Below are 18,517 nucleotides of genomic sequence, written 5' to 3' on the forward strand. Positions count from 1 at the left end.
GAACGATGCGTTATCAATCCTGTTGGGCTTCTCCTAATGGCGTCGAGCACGACATAACTATCTCTTGATTACTTGAACATGTCCCTACCTAACTGCTTCCTAAGCCCGATTTTGATTAACCTTGTTTGTTTCCGTGCATGTATCCTAACCTCATGCAATCAAAACCCTGGCCTAAGGTAGGAGGAGATGTCATTGGCATCATGGATGAGAGCAAAGATAAAGAGAGGAAAACCCCTTCTCAATTGAGAGAACAATTAAGCATGAAATAAGATTTGGAACAGAGGCTAGCTTTTTTGTCATGATTGGACCTATTCATGGATCAGGCTGGACTAAGCTTTGCCCAAAGGTCAAGACAATATACTTAGGCTCGAGCTTAGCCTGGCCTTCATGCCTACCTTCCAAACCTTTTTCCCAGCCAGCCTCTGCTTGGGCTCCCAGCTTTGGTCAGGCCTGAAGCTTCATTACCGTTTTTTATCTTCTAAATATTAAAATACTTACAAATAGTTTAGAAACGCTAAATATGAATAGCTACATATTGCCAACAATTTACAGCATATCTACAAATATACGAAATAAAAAAAATAACACAAAACAAGAAAAATCGAGTTAGGCCGTGCTTGAAGTTCCCAGTTCAAGCCCGAAACGGGCCTATCTTTTAGGCCCACCTGGCCTAAATCTCTTCGAGCGCGGTCAACAGACTTCGGGCTGGAGCAGGCTGGCGGGGGCTGCCTCAATAGACTTCTCCAGGATACGCAATATGGTGCAGAAAAAGTTGAAGTAATACTGTAATATAGTAGTAGGTTCATCACTAATGTCGTTGTTAACAGAATGGCATTTCCAGATGTGCATCCAGGATGCAGGTGGACGGGCAATTTTGTCCTCCTATACAATGGATCCATTTGGCGCTGGGACGTTTTGTAAGTTCGGGTAAGTGAGCCCCAGATCCAATCTACATGGGGCGAAGAGCTCGGTATGGATAAATCCCATTTGAGTGTAAACGGTCTCATCGCTCCATGGACAACGACGACGCATCCTGGAATGAAATTAGAAAAACTCTTCCACTCACCGGTCCTCCTCCCCATACCCCTCATATAACTCCATGTCCCCCTCCTCCCGCCGTGGCAAAGATTATCATATTTATATTAATTATATTTAAGTAAATGATCCTTGAACTGTAGTTTGAGAAAATATCGGCTGTTAGCTCTCTTTTTGTTCCTTGCAGTCTGAGGGTTGTTTGCTAGCTTCGCATGGATTATAACGATGGAGATGTTTATAGCAAGAATCGACCAAAACAACAATCATTCATTTGAATGCTCGATAGCTTTCGGAATAGGCCTCCGCATCTAATTTGCCGATACATCGGAAAGGAAAGAGAACACCACGGCCGCACAAGAAACGCCGTTTCGACGTCACCGGGGTTTTCCCCGGAGCATTAATATCCGGAAACGCTACCGTTGAGGGATCGCCGCCACACCGGCGCCGAGTCCCCGGTTCCATCCCACGTGCTTCGCATGCGGGAAATGTTTCTCGAAGAGGACATGCGGACCAACCCGGCTTCCGATCTCCCGCATATATATATCACTGTACGGGCTCCGTCTTTAGCTCGTTACCCCATCCCGTCCTACCGTACACTCCGTCAGTCCAAAGGACCGGCGACACCAAGAGTGACGACCAATCGTGGACGGCGGATAAATCTCCCTCATAGAAACTTTTATGCACACGTAAGTAAATTGTGTTTGTCAGAGACTCGCCCTACCTTCTTAATTTTTCGGCGAAACAAAAAGATTAATATATATATATATTTCTCTCCCTCTTCTCGCTTTCCCTCTCCCATTCCCTTCTTCGTCTCCTCCTACTCGCCTCTTACCCATGGCGAAGCCTCGGCCGGCGAAGCGAATCCTAGACTCCTATACGATCAAAGGATCCAACAAAACCATCAAGCGTAATCCTCTCTCTCTCCGCAATCCTTGTAGAAAAAACCTAAATTTTGAAGCTTTGATCGTGTTTTTGGTAGGGCTCGGAATTGTGAATTTTTCATGTTGTGATTTGGCAGCCGGGGACTGCGTGCTGATGCGGCAGCCGGATTCGTCGAAGCCGCCGTACGTGGCGAGGGTGGAGAGCATCGAGGCGGGGTCGCGGGGCTCCAACGTGAAGGTGAGGGTGCGGTGGTACTACCGGCCGGAGGAGTCGATCGGGGGGCGGCGCCAGTTCCACGGGGCCAAGGAGGTTTTCCTCTCCGACCACTATGACGTCCAGAGTGCCGACACCATCGAGGGCAAGTGTTTCGTTCACAGCTTCAAGAACTACACCAAGCTCGACGCTGTCGGCAACGAAGATTACTTTTGCCGGTTCGAGTATAAGTCGGCGACTGGTAGTTTCATTCCCGACAGAATCGCCGTGTATGAATCCCTACCTCCCATTCCCTCTCTCTCTCTCTTTTAATTTTAGTTCCCTATCTGTTTGGTATTTGTACTTCAGATTATAGACTAGATAACATGGGATTGGTTTAAAGTTGATGTCTTAATGGTTTCGTGTTGGATTTTGTTTGGCGTCAGCTAGTAGTCTTGTTTGAATTTGGAATTATTATCTCTCCGTGCCCTAAAGACTCAACTTTTGAGCATCTAGAATAGTTCTTCAAGTTGGTACACTGACTCGATGTTCCTTTGTGACCTGTTATCACTTGTTGGGTCAAAGGATTTGTTCTTGGTGTCAAATATATTTTTTTCTTGGATAGAGTCGTGGTTTTGATGACTATTTTTGTGCATTTGTTTGAATACTGCAATCAACTGGATGCTATAAAGTCTCGCTCGGTATTAATGAACTCATAGAAAATATTCGAATTCTACAGCTGGCAGTGGAGGATGGTGGTCTGGTAGAAAGTAACCTGCTTGAAAATGTTAATTAAATATAATGGCGGCATGTTTGCCTATACATGAAAGACTTGGTTTCCCACTTCCATTTTCAAGCGGAGGGAATTTCTAGGAAAACCATTTTAGTTGTCAGGATAAATCCTTCTCACAAATTATGTAATTAGATCTTCTTCCAACATCAACATTTGTGTGTTGAAAGGAACTTAGAGTAATTAGAAGTTATAATGAATGGATGAGTTGAGGTCCAAGAAGTGGTCTTGGTTGTCATTAAATAACCTGCACCCTTCACCCAGAACATTTCAATTTTCCCTCCTTAACTTGAATCTTGTAATCTCTCTCTCTCTCTCTCTCTCTGGGTCAGTCTATCTGCCTGTTTCTGTCTCTGCCTCTCCCTTTTCGGATCATGCCAAAAATATATTCCCTTTGTTGTTGTCTAAGTTGTTTGATGAGGTATTGTAATTTTTGTTTCTTTCCTAGTTATTTATTTATCAATTATTATTATGGGGCAGGTTTTGCAAGTGTGAAATGCCTTACAACCCTGATGACCTTATGATCCAGTGTGAGGGCTGCTCTGACTGGTAGGCCTCTTTAATGTTAATATTAACCATCTTTGTAGTGTTTCTTTTGATCTTCTGATTCTGGACTATAAGTTCTTGTTGGGTTTGATAGAGATGTCACCTGTGTAAACAACTTACAGATTCTTTAGTATTGTTGTTGAACCCTTAATGCATGAAATAACAACATTATCATCTATCTATTTGATGTTGCAACATGCCCAATGTGTGGAAGAAATGATAATTTAAAGGCTTTTTTTTTTTGAATTGCTATTATAAAAGCATGCTATTAGGTCGAGGTAAATGCTGTTGAATTGTCATTATTGAAGAATTGGAGGCTTTGCTGATTTTAATATTTAGGATGATATAAAAGGTGAATAGATGCATTTTGCAACAACATGGAGAGTAACAGAAGGGAAATCTTGTAATATAGAGTAGGTGATATCACACTCATGTTTTGACGTCGATGAAAGCCTTAGAAAATGCTTGGGTTATAAAGATGTTAAAGCCACATATGAGCATAGCTAATTGGAGTTTAGAACTTTATCTATCAATCTGTGTGCTTAAGCTGCCAAGCCATATTAAAGGATGCCATTGTGTAGGGCTGAGCTCTTTTGTGTTTAGCCAAAGATCAGGATTTAGGCTTCAAAGGATCGAACTCAATCCCAACCCAATAAATCTAGTTGAGCTTGAGTTCCACCTTTATTTATTTATTTTTTATTATTATTATTTTGGGGGTGGGGGGTGGGAGAGGAGGGGGGGGTTAAAGAATTCAACCTTAATTGATCCATAGTTTGTAAATTCAACTCTGGTCAGCTCGGCTGACCCAATCAACCATATTAACATGGACGCATATCAATCGCTATATTTTATCTAGAAATTTCACATATGTACATCATTATTATTGTACTGCCATATGATATGTATGATAAGAGGTGGTAGGATATGAAATTTGTGAACATTGTTACCTTGGACCACTCTTACCCAAATCTTCCTTGGCAACATGCTCTGACAACCAATAATTCAAATTTACCTTATGATTTGAATTCACCTTATGACTGGCCGTGACACCACCCTTTAGGCCTGTAGTGCCTCCTTGATATTGAGGTATCCATTGTTTCCTACAGTGCTTTATTTGTTTTCTATGCAGTTGGATCTGCTAACATTTCTGGTCAATTCTTGTGTTATTCCCAGATAAAGAGAATGAGTTATCAGCTTCAGTCCCATTGAAGAAGTTGCATCCAGAAAAACAAAGGCTCCTAATCTTTGTACAGTTTGTGCATTTCCATTACTTTTGGCTTCAAAAGTTGGTTATGGTGCTTGTCCATTTCCCACAGGAAATGATGTCTTAACTGTTTGTGAGCCTTTGATTGTTCATCCAATTACTTCAAGACTCAGCTTTTGGAGCTGAAGAATGATGCTGGATCTAGTCAATATTTGGTAAAACAAGAGAATTATTAAAGTATATTTTTAAACACATCATGGTCCAATGGTCCAGAAACTAGTTACAATGAACTTGCTTCCACATAGGTCATTATTATTGCCAAATTTCTCATTGAGTGGGAAGTGGACCACTTAGTTGGGATTGCATTGTGAAAGTTTCACTTTTTCAAAAGAATTGTTGTAAATCAAATCTTCACTTCATAAAGGCAGAGTGGCCTAAATTAGAGCTATAGCACTTGAAGGGGCTACGTGAACTGAGGTTGTATTGCTTGCGTGACACCCTTTGTCTTTTCTATTGATGAAATTGACTGGGCGATGCTAAAGCAGTTCCGATAGTAGTACGGGCAGTTTCATGGAAGTGTTAATAGGACTCTAATATCACTTTATAAACGAGCTTTATGGTAGCATAATTGTGTGAGAGAGCTCCCTTGTGGAAGTGTTAACAGAACTCTAATATCACTTTATAAACCATGTCTAATTCCTCTTCATGTGCTTCCTTCCATTTAAGCTCATCTAGTGCTATTTGCTCTGGAAATTTGGTTTTAGAAGCAGAAGCTAATGGAAAGTGCCTACTTTTGGTCCGACCCTACACCTAAGGCTCTTGGTATGGTTTGAACCAGCCTGTATGGTTTTCTTGAGTACAAAAACATTTCATGAACTGATGGTGAATTGTAATTGACTGTTGGTGACTGCATGAGCCTGGCAAGGACACCTGAAGTTTCTCGTTCAATTGTGAGGATGTAGAATGAGCCAATCTTGCTTATAGGTTAACAGACTTGTCATGAAGTGCAAGTTCTTCAGAAAAATCTGTGTTCTAGTACTGTGAAACTCAACAAGCAAGTGTTGAAAAATTGCGATAATGTAATGAATTTATTATTCTGGGCGATAGCCTTACTCACACATGCATTCACATGCACATGTATGACTATGTACGTGTGATTAACCGTACACTTCATATATTACATTATCACATGATACACATCTCTAGGGTGATGTACATACTTTAAATTTTTTGCACAATGTATTAACAGTTGATCATCAACTTGTTCAGTTATTTATGCTGATGTCTTTACATTGCAACAAGCATGCTTGTACAGGTCTGCAGATAAAAATGTCATTCATCAACTGAAACAGGTCCCGTATATAGATGCTTCAATATATGCAGATACACCCTCGGACATATGTACATACTCATTTTGTTAGTTAAATATGTTCATATGTACATAAATTCGTTTGAATCACGTGCTAACTTTTTTCTATCATATCCAAAATGCAGCCGAATATTGGAAATGATCTAGACCAAGGTTTATCATATTGGTTGGTACCATACCATACTGGTACCAAATTAGTATGTAGTATTGTACCGTACTGACATTCAGTATGTCTTACCATCTCGTACCATGCTGTACGACGCCATAATAGGATGGTACAGGTACGGAGTCTGGTATTGAGACGGTGAACCTTTTCTAGACCTTGAAAATTAAAATCGAAGTTTTTAGTTTAATGCTACCGATTTGAGTACCTGATTTGTTTCATGATGAAAGTACCCTGCTCTGAAAAAAAATCTCTTTGCATGGATTTCTTTTGTTATCTAGAGATATTTGTTATATTTTTTCTTTAATAGAATGAGCAGAAATTCTTTTGCATTTGATCCATGCATTCCTTATGATAATGTATTTCTTTTATGTGTCCTATGATTTATATGCACTGTGACCTTTTTCTTTTCGTTTCGTTTTTCTTTTTAGTTGTTACTGTTATAAAAATAGATGCTTTGTTGATTGGTAATGTATTAAAAGTCAAAGCTTCAAAAACTTGCTGAATTCTTTTGCTTCAGGTACCATCCTGCTTGTATAGATATGACTGTTGAGGAAGCTAAGAAGCTTGAGCACTTCTTCTGTCAAAGTTGCTCCTCTCAAAATGAAAAGAAGACAGAAGATTCTCATAGTGCTTCGAGACAATTGGAATCAAAGGTATTACAATACATAGCTTGCTGATTTGCTGATAATTATATTCCTCTAGAAGGCAATATTAATTAAAAAGATACGCTATAATTACATAATAGAAGGTAGTATTTATAAAATGGAAGTATCAAATGACTTATGTTTGGTGGCCAATATTGAGGTAATATGGAAGCCAATTATGCATGCAGCAGAGCATGTACCAACAACTTCCAACCAAGATATAGAGTATCATGTTATAACATTTATAAACCCCATGAATAAGATGTTCTTAGACTTGACACAACGAACCAATTAGAGAGTTCCGTTATGCAGTTCTCTAGTCTCAATAACTTCACATTCAGTGCTAACATCGGTCCCAGGCTTGGATGGACAAGGTGGAAGGTTGAAACTGTCTGTCTGTAGGAAAGAAGTTTAAATAACAAGACTGCTTCTTGCTAAGTTTGTACCCTTGCTGGGGTCTCCCCGACAAGCAACAGGCTCTGATTTACTCCAATATTGTTGAGAAATAGGTAGGAATTGACATGCCTCCTGCACTGTTTTAAAAGATTTCAGGTGGTAGATGGGCAGCCAGGGGGGCACCTGTGCCTAGGCACTGGGCAGACACCTAGTCTGACACCAGAGTCAAGGTGGCCCAAAAAGAAAATTCAAAAAAAATGAGGAATTTCAACAGGATGTAGTCAGGGGGAACATATTATGACGTAATAAGTCAATGGATAGTATGAGCTTGGAAACTTCTAATACTAATTCGTAAATCAATCTTGTCCATAGATATACTGTCAGACATGATTTAAAAGTATAAAAATGTTGGCAGCCCCGCTGAGGGCAACTGCCTCTTGGGCTGCTTGAGTTGTTATTTAAGCCACCGGACTTCTTAGAGAGCATTGCAGCACATCTTAATGCCACTGTGATGAGGAATGAGCAGTAGTTGGCTATGCCCTCCTCTATAAATGTTGCCCCCAAATTTGACCTGATTCTGGTGAGAATTGTGCTTTTACTAGGTGTAGGTGCCCTTTTAGGAAATTATGCTGTGTGGTATCCAGTTGGGGTGACAATTCAACACAATGGTGGTGAGAACTGTATTAGGGTTGACTGATGCAATAATGTCGGGAGTTACTGAAGCTGTTTGCTTTTCTTGTTTCTTGTAATTTTTCGAAATGGCCCTCCTCTAATTTGAAAATGAGGCTCTTTAACGTTGGGAAAGGAACCGTGACTATTGCATCTTTTATGTTTTTCCAGGGGTCATTCACATTGGTTACATATGGTTTATGGATGGTATTTTAATATCAAATTGCCTACATTTATTTAAGAAACCTTATTATCTGTTATCATGTCACCTTATCTAAATCTGTACCTTGTTCTCTTAAGAAGCCCATTCATTCACATCCATCTGCATGTTGAATGGTTGCATCCTTTGTGTAATGTACAGGCATCTTTCAGAATGCAACCTTTTCTATTTTTAACATAAACTTCCACAGAGCAAATTCTCATTGTTCATATCCCTCTTGAAGCTAGAACCATGCTTTGCCATTGTTGATTACTCAAGAATCTTAAAGTTTTCCATTTCAAAAGTATGTGTGTGTACATTGATGCTTTCGCTTTTCACTCTTTTCAGGTAATCTGATTTTCTCGCTTTAACCAGTCCTCTTTTTTTTTTTTTGGTGTTGTGTCACTCAACTTGCTTGAATAATTCAGGAAATTCCAGAAGTAAGGTTCCATATGATTATATGGAAATTCTTGGGGCAGCATATTATTTTGACATTTTCAAAAGTAAAAAAAAAAATCTTCTGTGATAAGCTAGCAGTATTGGTTGATTGTTTTCTCTGCATGGCTTTGTTAACCATACGATTTCTACCTAGCAAGCACTGTGCATCTTTATGTTCTGTAGATTTACCATAGCGAGGGGATTTCTTCAATCCTTGTATTTCTCAGTTATGCCCTTCCATGACTTCTCTGATCAATTACTGTTTTCTGTTCAAACAATGGGAAAAGTGAACCTATTATGTTTGCAGGTTGAATCCAAAAGGCGGAGAAGGTGAATAACACAACAGATGCCCATATGTTTTATCCAAGGGGTTGTATAGAGTGGTCTGCCAGTTTTCAGTTATGTAAATGTTCAGATGACTGTTGTATTCTAGAGGTTACATGGGGCTCTTGTCAGTCCTTGTAGAGCATGTAATATTTGGCATCCTTCAGTTATGGAAGATTGAAGAGAGCTGTCTGGTCTCATCAAATATTTGTATATATTTATTGGGCTTGCATGATATCGTCAGATACATGTTTAAAAGCGCTCAAACATGGCATTGTAGAGTCATTGTAGATTATGCATTTGCTCCCCATCAAGTCAAGCAACAATAAGAGCTCTATTAAGTCTTCTTAGATGCTTTCATTTGCCTTCTTAGATGGTTCTCCTTTTGGTATTTGAATCTGCAAGTCTGCAAGGTGGTGACTTGAGCTCCTACATGGGGTGATGAAACAAGCAAATAAAGATTTTGCTAGATGCTGGTTTACTAATGGTGTCATTTGATAATCTGTACCTGTATATCACATTGTCATGTATGGTTGTTGGCAGGAGCGTCTGTGGTGTCCAGTGAAATGCTAGGTTGACACGAACTAGCCTTGGCTTGGTTGGCAATTGGCATCTCTCTCCACTTGGGAGAGGTCTGGGGTTCAGAGTGGTGGTATCTGCACTGTATTTCTCAAAGGAAATGCTGGCACAACTCAAAAGAAGCATTTGGTCTTTTTATGCCTTATTATCGATTAATCCGATGATTCTTGTGTTTGATTATCCCTATGCTTGTTAATGCGCCTTGAGTAGTCTGTATTATTCCGTATTCGGTCCCCTATCGACAAATTAAAATATGCTGGGCCACGCTTGTGCTCCAGCATCAGCTTCAGATGCCTCATTTTATTTCCAGATCTGCATGCGAACTATTAAAATTTCACCATTAATAGGTGCTTGCAACAGTGGCGGCGACCCACTTCGAGGGGTGCCAAGAGAAGCCATGATACATTCTAAGCTGGCAGATTGATTTTTTTTCAGATGCAGGATCGATTTTCTTTATTTCTTCAGACACTGCATGGTAAAAGAATTTGTCAATATTTCTTAATTAATCTTCTTGCTAGTGGATACTTCAAGGAATAAATTGATTTCAAGGTATTGGATATTTTTTTTGTTTTTCCAGCAGTACAGAAACAAATGCTGCAGATGAACTCGCATCCTAGATGCAATCACCTTTGACTGCATCTTTGGATGCAACGGCGGTCTTAAGTCATAGCTCAACTGCCTTTCTATATCTAGATTGCAGCATTTAAGACCCAGATGCTCATTAGTGCCGGTCGTGCTGGAAAATAAGAAATATCAGAATTTTCATAGATAAGCAATTTTTTCGGAGCTTGGTCACTGCAGAAAGTTTATTGCTATTCTCCTTTTGGTCCAACCTCTGCAATGCAAGGTTGCTTAATAGGCACACAAAAATCTAGCATGCAATAAAAAAATTACCTATTATGTTAAATAGATTTTTACGTTGTCGTTACCTATCAATATGGAATGGCAAGCTAGTTCTTTGTGGAGCTGAAGTTGCATCATTTGATTCTTTGGATTTTTCTTTGCTTTTCTCTTTTCACAACTGCTTTTGTTTCTGTTATGCTGCCTCGCTCTAATCTAATCTCTATTAGCTGTTGTGATTACTGTTGCTTTTCAATAAAAGCTGGGTGGCTGCTTTACGAGCCCATCAAAAAAATAAAAAAAAAGACTCAGATGCGGGCAAACCGATGGCCCTTTAAAAATCCACCAAACCTGTGCACCTGAATCTTTTCAAAAGGTTCGGCTACATTCCTACAATGGCCATGAGAGCTCCATGACGCCGACACCTATCAAAATAAAAGTTACTTATCATCCAGAAGCCTGATTCAAGATTACCGAAAACCAGCACAGAATAGCTCGGCATATCGAGGCGCCAATGAACAGAGAGAGCAAGGCATCACTAGCAAAAGCAGCATCTTAATGTTAAATAAAGGGAAAGGACTATATGAAGTATGCTCGGAGGAACTAGAAGGCCTGTGAACCTAGTCACAAGGCAAGATATTTAACTTGGAAACTGGCTGACCAAGTAACACCAAATAATAAGCATGGGCAAACACCCGAGCGGAGTAAAAAAGGTCCGACATGCCGGTGGAAATTTGGACGTTCGATCGATGTATTAGGGATAGCTATTCATTTGCAGAAAGAGAGGGAGGGGGAGATGCAGATCATAGAGGCTTAACTATCTTCTGGATCTCTCAACCGAAAAAAGCTCGAATGATCCTACGAAACCAACGAGCAGGATCAGAACATATATATATGCAAGACAAGGCAATCTAAATAATCTAAACCTACTAGAAGCCTTACAAAAACACCGACTGCCGACTGTTCCCTGACGCAGCACCGCTCCAGATGAAACCCCACCATAATTAAGCAACGGTTCACGTACGGTACTCCTCCGGTTTCTGGACAATCCAGACCTCCTGCATGTACTCAGCAGGTCCCAGGTGAGGAATCTAAAAGTACGACATAAACATCATGCTTCCTTATATATATGCAACGCAACTAAAATAGAGGAGTTGCTAAGGGGCATCAATGTTACAGAAGCAATATCATAAGCTATATATATATATATCCACTCGAGTACTTATATAGTACGTACAACCTCAAAGACTTGTGAACTCTCCAGAGCACATGCATGCATGATGTAACAATATGTAAACGAAGTCGGGGCAGCAGGCAGGAACACTCTATCGGCCATAATGAGGAAAGATATGTATTGTTATTGGCACCGTCGAGATCGAAACAAGCACCAGTCTAAACGACAGAGATAAACAAGCTCAGCCGAACGCCCACCAACCTAAGCAAACGCATATTTGCTGAAAAGCTGTCGTGCATTTCCATAGATTAATGACCGCTGACCTTCCATGCATATATATTATTTTGAGCGGCATTTTTCAGTCCATGCATGTATCCTACTCATGAAGGGGTCTGAAAAATATTTTTATAAACTTTGAACTTATAATACGCAGTTGGCTTCCTCATGCATTCTTCCCTTCATCTCTAACGAGACCGTAAAAATATAAAGAGCTTATAATGTCACAGAGAACTTAGAATGTAACCCCCGCAACGGAATTTTAATCTACAATATTTCAAGCATGAGAAAAGATCCTGATCGCATGGACTCATCCTCGGTCTAGGCTATCCGATCCAACGGAAGGAGTATGACTCAACCTCGGAACTAGATATCCCATTGGGGGCAGATAATCATGTGAGATAAAGATAATGAAAAAAGCACCTCTAGAAAAAACTATGTTGATAATCATGTGAGATAAAGATAATGAAAAAAGCACCTCTAGAAAAAACTATGTTTGTAAAGGTTAAAACTTTTCAAGCACAAACAGAGGTTCCGTGCATATATATGTATATACTCTTTGACTCGGAACGTTATCACGAATGTGCGAGTCATAAGGTACATTAAATTCTGGCACATGAAATTCAAAAAACTAACCGCGGATGGCGGATCTTGTTAAATTTATTAAATAACAAAGCTAATTAAACTATAATGCCATGGAGCGGGATCCGATACCACAGTACAGCAACAGCATTATATATAGCGGGTAATATGGAAATAAAAATGTTTTCCTAAACGACAAAATAGGTGACGTATAGCCCGGGAAGGCATGTCGACCCATGACATGGTAGGGCCACATATACGGCCCACTATTATGTAGACCCATGCAGGTGAAATAGGTTGAGGACGACAATAATTAGGTTTGTTGTGGATTTCAAACCGGGCATGATATGGGTACTCATAGTGCTAATGTTAATTATATTATAATAATAATATAATAAGTTATTTTTATTAATCCTGCTACTATATTTATCCAAAAAAAAGTTGTATCATTATTTGCTACTTTCATTTGTATTGAATATACTTCATCTATTCTTAAATAGTTAAAAAGCGGCACCGTGTGCATGTACCCAGACATGTTAAAAAGCGGCGCCGTCGCCGCTTTTTAAAACATTGAGATACACATATAGGTAACATATTTTATTTATTGCCATCTTTTTGTCGCATCCATATCCTTTCAGATTCACTAGCTATAACCATTGTTATTGGAGTGTTACAATTCACGGCCCAAATCCTATATATGGTCCCGATCAAAATGGCTCTAAATTATAGTAATAATAATAATAATAATAATTGTAGTAAAATTGCTATCCAAATCCCCGCTCCAAACATCATTGGGTAAGTGTCAGAATTGAGGAGGGATATTTGCTGGTTTTTGTTCAATGTGCATGGATCCGAGAACACCCAATCGCCGTCAATTCCGCTTTATTGTCCATCCAATTATGAGAGTCGGGGAATGCTCGATGGAAAGGAATAGAGCAACCGAATCACGGCAGGGGGCCTACATTAATATTTCTAATCTTTTACGTTACATAAATCTAGAATATAATGTGCTGACGGTGAGGAAGAAGATGGATCTGCGTAAGCTGTCCTAAATTTCCGCCGCACATTTTGGGTCCACCCGGTTTCTTGTTCTTTTATTTTTTTTTTTTTGAGGTCCACCTGGCAGCGTTCTCTTGGACTCACCTTCTCGACCACTTCGAGTGGAGAACCCGGCCATTTCCGACTGGTTCATTGAGTCGGGTGGGGAAGCGACTGGGCCTAATTGCAGTCGGCGCGCACGCTGTAAACCCACACCTTCCAGGCTCCAGCATGCCGCGGTACGAGCAACGCGGGCACAGCGCACCGTGAAAACAACGGCAGCGCCGTTCCAAGTGATGCATGCAGGAAGCGTTAGGTGGCAGCACCACCGCTGTCTGTCAATTGTCATGATCCCACTTCGAATCTGGCTTACGCCAAGCTTGCTTCTCAAGAATTTATTGATTTGCTCTGGCCCCTCGTCTGCTCCAGCTTAGCTACAGATGCTAGCTGTCTCTTTTGTATATGTTGGGAGGCTAGCTGCTTGTTGATTTCGTTAGGTTAATTTTGTCTTCATCTATTTTGGAGCTCGCGTACGTTCCCATGTGTGTATGATATTAGATTCAGGGATTTCTCTTCTTCTTCTTCTTCTTTTTAATTTAATCTCCTTCAAGTTCAATAAAAAATAATCTCCTTGAGCATTAAGAGGAGGTACAACAAATACTATTTTTTATGTTCAATTAATTGCATACGTAACCGCTGATACCTCAGCCTAACGGCACCCACCCCTTTCTCTATCTCCCTTGAAGGAGATGTATGGAGAGAAGTATCGAGTGACTGTTCTTCAGGCGCCAACATCTTTGGCAGTTGCCACCCACAATAAAACCATACATAGGACTATAGGAGCTATATGTACGGTAAATTAATGATAAAAAAATATATCCATTATGTAACTTGCTCCATGCACAGAAACCTATGGACATATCATGCAGTTACACATCTTTTGCAGGCTAGTATGGATTTCCATAGGAGACAAAAATTAATGAGGACGCTCCAAACTTACGATCGAACCCTCCTAATTCGATTGGACCGTCTTTGCCCCATAGAGAAGCCCGGCACCCAATAGGCAAACAAGGCTTTACAGGTCATGCGGTCCCACCTCCATGGCATCCTCCTTTCCTGTGTCTGGTGTATGGTGGAATGCCCAAGAGGAGAGAGGGGAGGAAGAGGGTGGGAAGATCCCCTGGCCCGAGCCAAGAATGCACTTGGGGTCGAACTGGGCCTTGAGCCTACGGAATCGGCCCCATTTGGGCCCGAAGTGCCGGGCCCAATCGGCCCGAGTCAAGTGGTGCGGCAGGTACTGCTTCACCTGGATGCCCGCCTCCTCGCAGAAGGCTAGAATCCTCTCGTTCTGCTGGCTAAGGTACTCCAGGCCCTGAGTCGACTCGTCCGAGTCAGGCAGGGCCGACCTCAGAAAGGCCACCAAGTAGAACACCTCCTCCTCGGGTGTAACCACCGAGCTCCTCTCGTCCCACCTACATTTTTTTTCCCCAAATCAGAAACATCATCGGACATAGATATAAATATATCTTCGCCAGTGAGGACTAGCTACCTAGGTTTGACCTCCTCATTGGAGAAGCTTCAATTCTAAGTGTGGCGATTGAAATTTGAAAGTGTTCAAAATGCATGCCTTCAACGAGCATCGATTGGAGAGATAAACACAAAGTAAAGCAACCAAAGTTGAAAGAGAATAACATGTCTCCCTGTCTTGGATTCCCTATCCCAATATTCAACCCTTTTTAGGTGTTGATGAAAGCAACACCTCTGGCATCAACAAAGCATGGCGGATTGAGAAAGATGGACACAACCCAACTAAATAAATTAGCGTTTGAAAGCGATCTGACACCACGTTTTTTAAAACAGGAAGGAGTCGCCAAACGCTACAAATTTTAACCGCGGCACGGTAAACGACGTGGAAATATTGGAGTGGTCGACGGTAATGGAAACGGCATGAATGCAGATGCTGCATTTTCGTGTCGTCTTAAAGTGTGTGGTGGTGTCCGACCTACTGCAACCTTCATGGTTAGAGTTGGCGGGCGGCCATCCACAGGACCACCGTGATTAAATAACAATCTATCCCAGCCCCCAATATATATATATATATATATATATAAAATATGTATGTATGTATGCATGCATGCATGCATGCATGCATGCTCATGAACATGATCTGTACCGTCTGTGGCCTAAGTATCAATATCATATGTGCATGCCATGTGGTCTAAGTATGTGCATTAGTAAATTAAATAGGAGCGCGAGTTGCATGCATGCAAGCTGCATGAGGCATGTGGGGGGGTGATTAATTACTTGTGCTTGTTCATGGGGTAGATGAGGATTGGTCCGCTGGTCTTGTTTCCGAGGATGGCCCGAAAGACCCCATGGTCGAAGTCGGCGATGCGAGACCCCGGCACAAAGAGGTTGAGCCATGGATGTGGTACATCCCACATCCCCTTGGCCCGGAGCTTGAGCTCGGCCTTGTGGACTCGATCGAGGAAGTCGACATAGGGAAGGTCGGTCGTGAACACCGATGCCGGTATGAACTCCAGCTTCGTCAGTAAAGCCTCCACTTCCTGCAGCCCAATCACACATAATATTAGCAAAGTTAGCAAAGCTCTCTTTCTTTAATGAAGGGACTGACGAATGGTCATATTATGTTAGGTTGGAAAGGTGAGCAGTGATGTAATAAAGTAGTGAGAGGTGATGGAATAAGATCTAGAGTGGAGATTTTCTTTCATGTTCTCCATGTGGGCGTCTCCTGTCGACGGTTTGAGGATAAGGAAAACCATGGCAAACCAAAAGCCGTATCATTGGTTCTTTTAGGTAGGGGAATAAAAGAATATAGGCCAAGGAAGCGGGCTGCTTCCTTGTCATCTACAAACATTACAACCATGCACCTACCTGGTCGACCAAGCCGGCAGTGGACTCGTCGTAGTTCTTAGTCATCTCCAAGCAGTATAGTACACCACCGTTGGCTCCAATGGAGCTGATCTTGACTGGGTTTCGAGGGGAGAAGAAGGAGGACCTCCAGTTGTTGATCAGGCCCTCGTCGACGATGACAAAGCCTTCAACGTAGTCGAACCTCTCGCTCCGGTGGGCGCTGTGAAGGGAGATGAGGTGCTCCTGGTCTCGAGTGAACGTTGTGAAATTGGAGTAGAGCACTCGAATCCATCTCACCTGATCACCAAAAAGAAATCGGATATGGCCCATGTTAGGAGATCACCCCCTCCCTCCCCACACACAAAAATAAAAATAAAAAAAATGAGATTCACATGAAACTTTTTTTTTTTTTTGCTCTCTCCAATTATGATCCGATTCTCCATCGTCTCCCGGCTACCTCCAAGCTGTCTTGCATGACTTTTCCCACCAAATTGGTGAGGTGTCAGTGTCGTGCTGTCCAGGAAAAACAGTGCAAAGTGCACAAAAGTTTCGATTTCTTGTACAGGTGTACACTTGGAGGGAATGGTGTTCCAAGATGGCAAGGTGGTAATCAGACCCGGCCTCTTTCTTCTTCCTTCAGGGAAGGTGGGATAAAACAAAATGGTCCCAAACAAGCTCATGTTGGAAGAGAGAGAGAGAGAGAGAGAGAGAGAGCACAGCCTTTTGCTTGGCTTGTTAGGCCAGTCAGTCGCAGGCTAAAGTCAATATATGGTCATCACAGATAAGCAAGGAGATAGTAAAGGGAAGAGCAATCAAAGGTGTGTGTGTGTGTGTGTGTGTGTGTGTGTCAATATATCATGGATGGTATGACTATGAAACTAACCCTTCGGGGAGCAGGCTCCAGTGCTATTCTAGCCCTTGTTATGATCCCGAATTGTCCCAAACCACCAAGAACTCCATAAAATAGCTCGGAATTCTCCTCTTCTGAACATGTCAGGATCTCCCCCATGCCTAGAAAACAACGGAAAACATGAAGCAAGCATATTAGAAACCGTATATATAGAGAAGCAGGGAGTACTGACACCTAATTTAGTACATAACGCATGATATATAGATAGTATATGAAGAAGCCAACCTGTGACCACATCGAGCTCGTAGACATTGCTTATTTGGGGGCCATGGTGGAAGGCCTGCCCACTGATCCCAGCATTGGAGAGGGTTCCCCCGACTGAAAGATAGAGGTAGTCGGTCCACGACTTTGGCGCGAGCCCGCCGTTCTCCAGCGTCCAGTTCAAGATGTCGATCCACAGCTCCCCACCCCAGACATCCACGTAGTACTCCCCGAGGGATGGGGAGTACACCGGGCGGGGCCTCGCCCGGTGGCCTGCGGCTCGGCCGTACTGGCTCATCTCGATCACGACCCCTCCCGGCGCCTGGGCCTGCCCATCGATGGAATGGCCATGGCCCCGGGCGGAGACCGGGAACCCCTGGGCCGAGCCATAGGCCGCCCGGACCAGGCTGGCGACGTCACCAGCCGAGGCCGGGCGCATGACGGCCATCGGCTCCGCCCGGGTCATGCCCCCAAAGTCGACCGAGGCCCGGCCGACATCGGAGGGGTCCAGGCTGACCTGGCCCTCCACGTCCAGCTGCAGCAGCTCGGCGGGCTCCAGCGTCAGGCCGACGGTGGAGATCAGCCGGCAGATCGCAAACAGCAACAACACCAAATTCTGCGTCATCTTCCCAAACTCAAACTCCTGCCAACAAGCACAAGAAACGGGTCCAGTATATATCCTGTAGCCTCGTTGGGTTGCCTTTAAACTACGGACGATGCTAACGTGCGCCTTCGCCGGAAAAGGAAGGGAGGAACACAAGGGGAAAGAGAGGGAGGGGGAGAGAGAGAGAGAGGACTTGGAGGAGGAGAAGGGATGGGTTTATCGTATATATAGGGCAGAAGGGAGGGAAGAAAGCTAGAGGGCGAGAGGAACAAAATCTTGTGGCAGTGCGTGGGGACTCGTGGCGATTGCTAACGTAAGCCGAGATCGCGCTTCCTTTTTTTTTTTTTTTTTTGGCTGCCGTTTTAAAAGATCTCCCTCTACGCAACATGCAAAGATTCTACGATAAGGATTGACTCGACCTCTTTCTTCTATTTTTTTTTCACTCTCCTCCTTCCACTACTATAATTATCTCTTTCTCTTTCTCGTTTAACACGTGGCAGAACAACATGGGGGAGGAGACAGGGGGCCAGTGGCGGGGTCCTTGGGATCCTGGGGATCTTAGGTAGGGCCATGCAGGGCCGTGGT

General features: G+C 42.4%; 2 protein-coding genes across 4 annotated transcripts; one reads left to right on the forward strand and one right to left on the reverse strand.

The window, feature by feature from the left end:
- Positions 1–1,796: 1,796 nt before the first annotated feature.
- On the forward strand, positions 1,797–9,200 carry LOC103712018 (chromatin remodeling protein EBS-like). 2 transcript variants are annotated; one of them, XM_008798384.5, is made up of 5 exons: positions 1,809–1,942; positions 2,054–2,399; positions 3,380–3,448; positions 6,702–6,837; positions 8,838–9,200. In XM_008798384.5, the coding sequence occupies exons 1-5, from the start codon at positions 1,870–1,872 to the stop codon at positions 8,862–8,864; spliced, it is 651 nt and encodes a 216-aa protein (XP_008796606.1). In that variant the 5' UTR covers positions 1,809–1,869; the 3' UTR covers positions 8,865–9,200. The 2 variants fall into 2 exon arrangements, with proteins under 2 accessions (XP_008796607.1, XP_008796606.1); XM_008798385.5 differs by lacking the exon at positions 3,380–3,448 and having other exon boundaries at positions 1,797–1,942.
- A 5,010-nt stretch (positions 9,201–14,210) lies between these two features.
- LOC103712017 (cytokinin dehydrogenase 5-like) lies at positions 14,211–18,127 on the reverse strand. Of its 2 annotated transcripts, XM_008798382.5 has the most exons (5): positions 17,353–18,127; positions 17,101–17,228; positions 16,239–16,514; positions 15,648–15,910; positions 14,211–14,815 (listed from the first exon to the last, which is right to left on the reverse strand). In XM_008798382.5, the coding sequence occupies exons 1-5, from the start codon at positions 17,951–17,953 to the stop codon at positions 14,419–14,421; spliced, it is 1,665 nt and encodes a 554-aa protein (XP_008796604.3). In that variant the 5' UTR covers positions 17,954–18,127; the 3' UTR covers positions 14,211–14,418. The 2 variants fall into 2 exon arrangements, with proteins under 2 accessions (XP_008796604.3, XP_088559973.1); XM_088703847.2 differs by lacking the exon at positions 14,211–14,815 and having other exon boundaries at positions 15,519–15,910; positions 17,353–18,100.
- Positions 18,128–18,517: the final 390 nt, after the last annotated feature.

The sequence above is a fragment of the Phoenix dactylifera genome, chromosome 9 (assembly GCF_051530095.1).
Source record: "Phoenix dactylifera cultivar Ajwa chromosome 9, Ajwa_hap1_PhDact_Kaust_v1.1, whole genome shotgun sequence".
Lineage (NCBI taxonomy): Eukaryota > Viridiplantae > Streptophyta > Magnoliopsida > Arecales > Arecaceae > Phoenix > Phoenix dactylifera.

Excerpts from the sequence above, each read along its gene's own strand:
- LOC103712018 (XM_008798384.5), top strand. The coding sequence starts at position 1,870 with ATGGCGAAGCCTCGGCCGGCGAAGCGAATCCTAGACTCCTATACGATC. Across the intron at positions 2,400-3,379 it reads ATTCCCGACAGAATCGCCGT|GTTTTGCAAGTGTGAAATGC; the intron begins GTATGAATCCCT and ends ATTATGGGGCAG. Across the intron at positions 3,449-6,701 it reads TGTGAGGGCTGCTCTGACTG|GTACCATCCTGCTTGTATAG; the intron begins GTAGGCCTCTTT and ends CTTTTGCTTCAG.
- LOC103712017 (XM_008798382.5), bottom strand. The coding sequence starts at position 17,953 with ATGACGCAGAATTTGGTGTTGTTGCTGTTTGCGATCTGCCGGCTGATC. Across the intron at positions 17,229-17,352 it reads CGAGCTCGATGTGGTCACAG|GCATGGGGGAGATCCTGACA; the intron begins GTTGGCTTCTTC and ends GTTGTTTTCTAG. Across the intron at positions 14,816-15,647 it reads TACCCCATGAACAAGCACAA|GTGGGACGAGAGGAGCTCGG; the intron begins GTAATTAATCAC and ends AAAAAAATGTAG.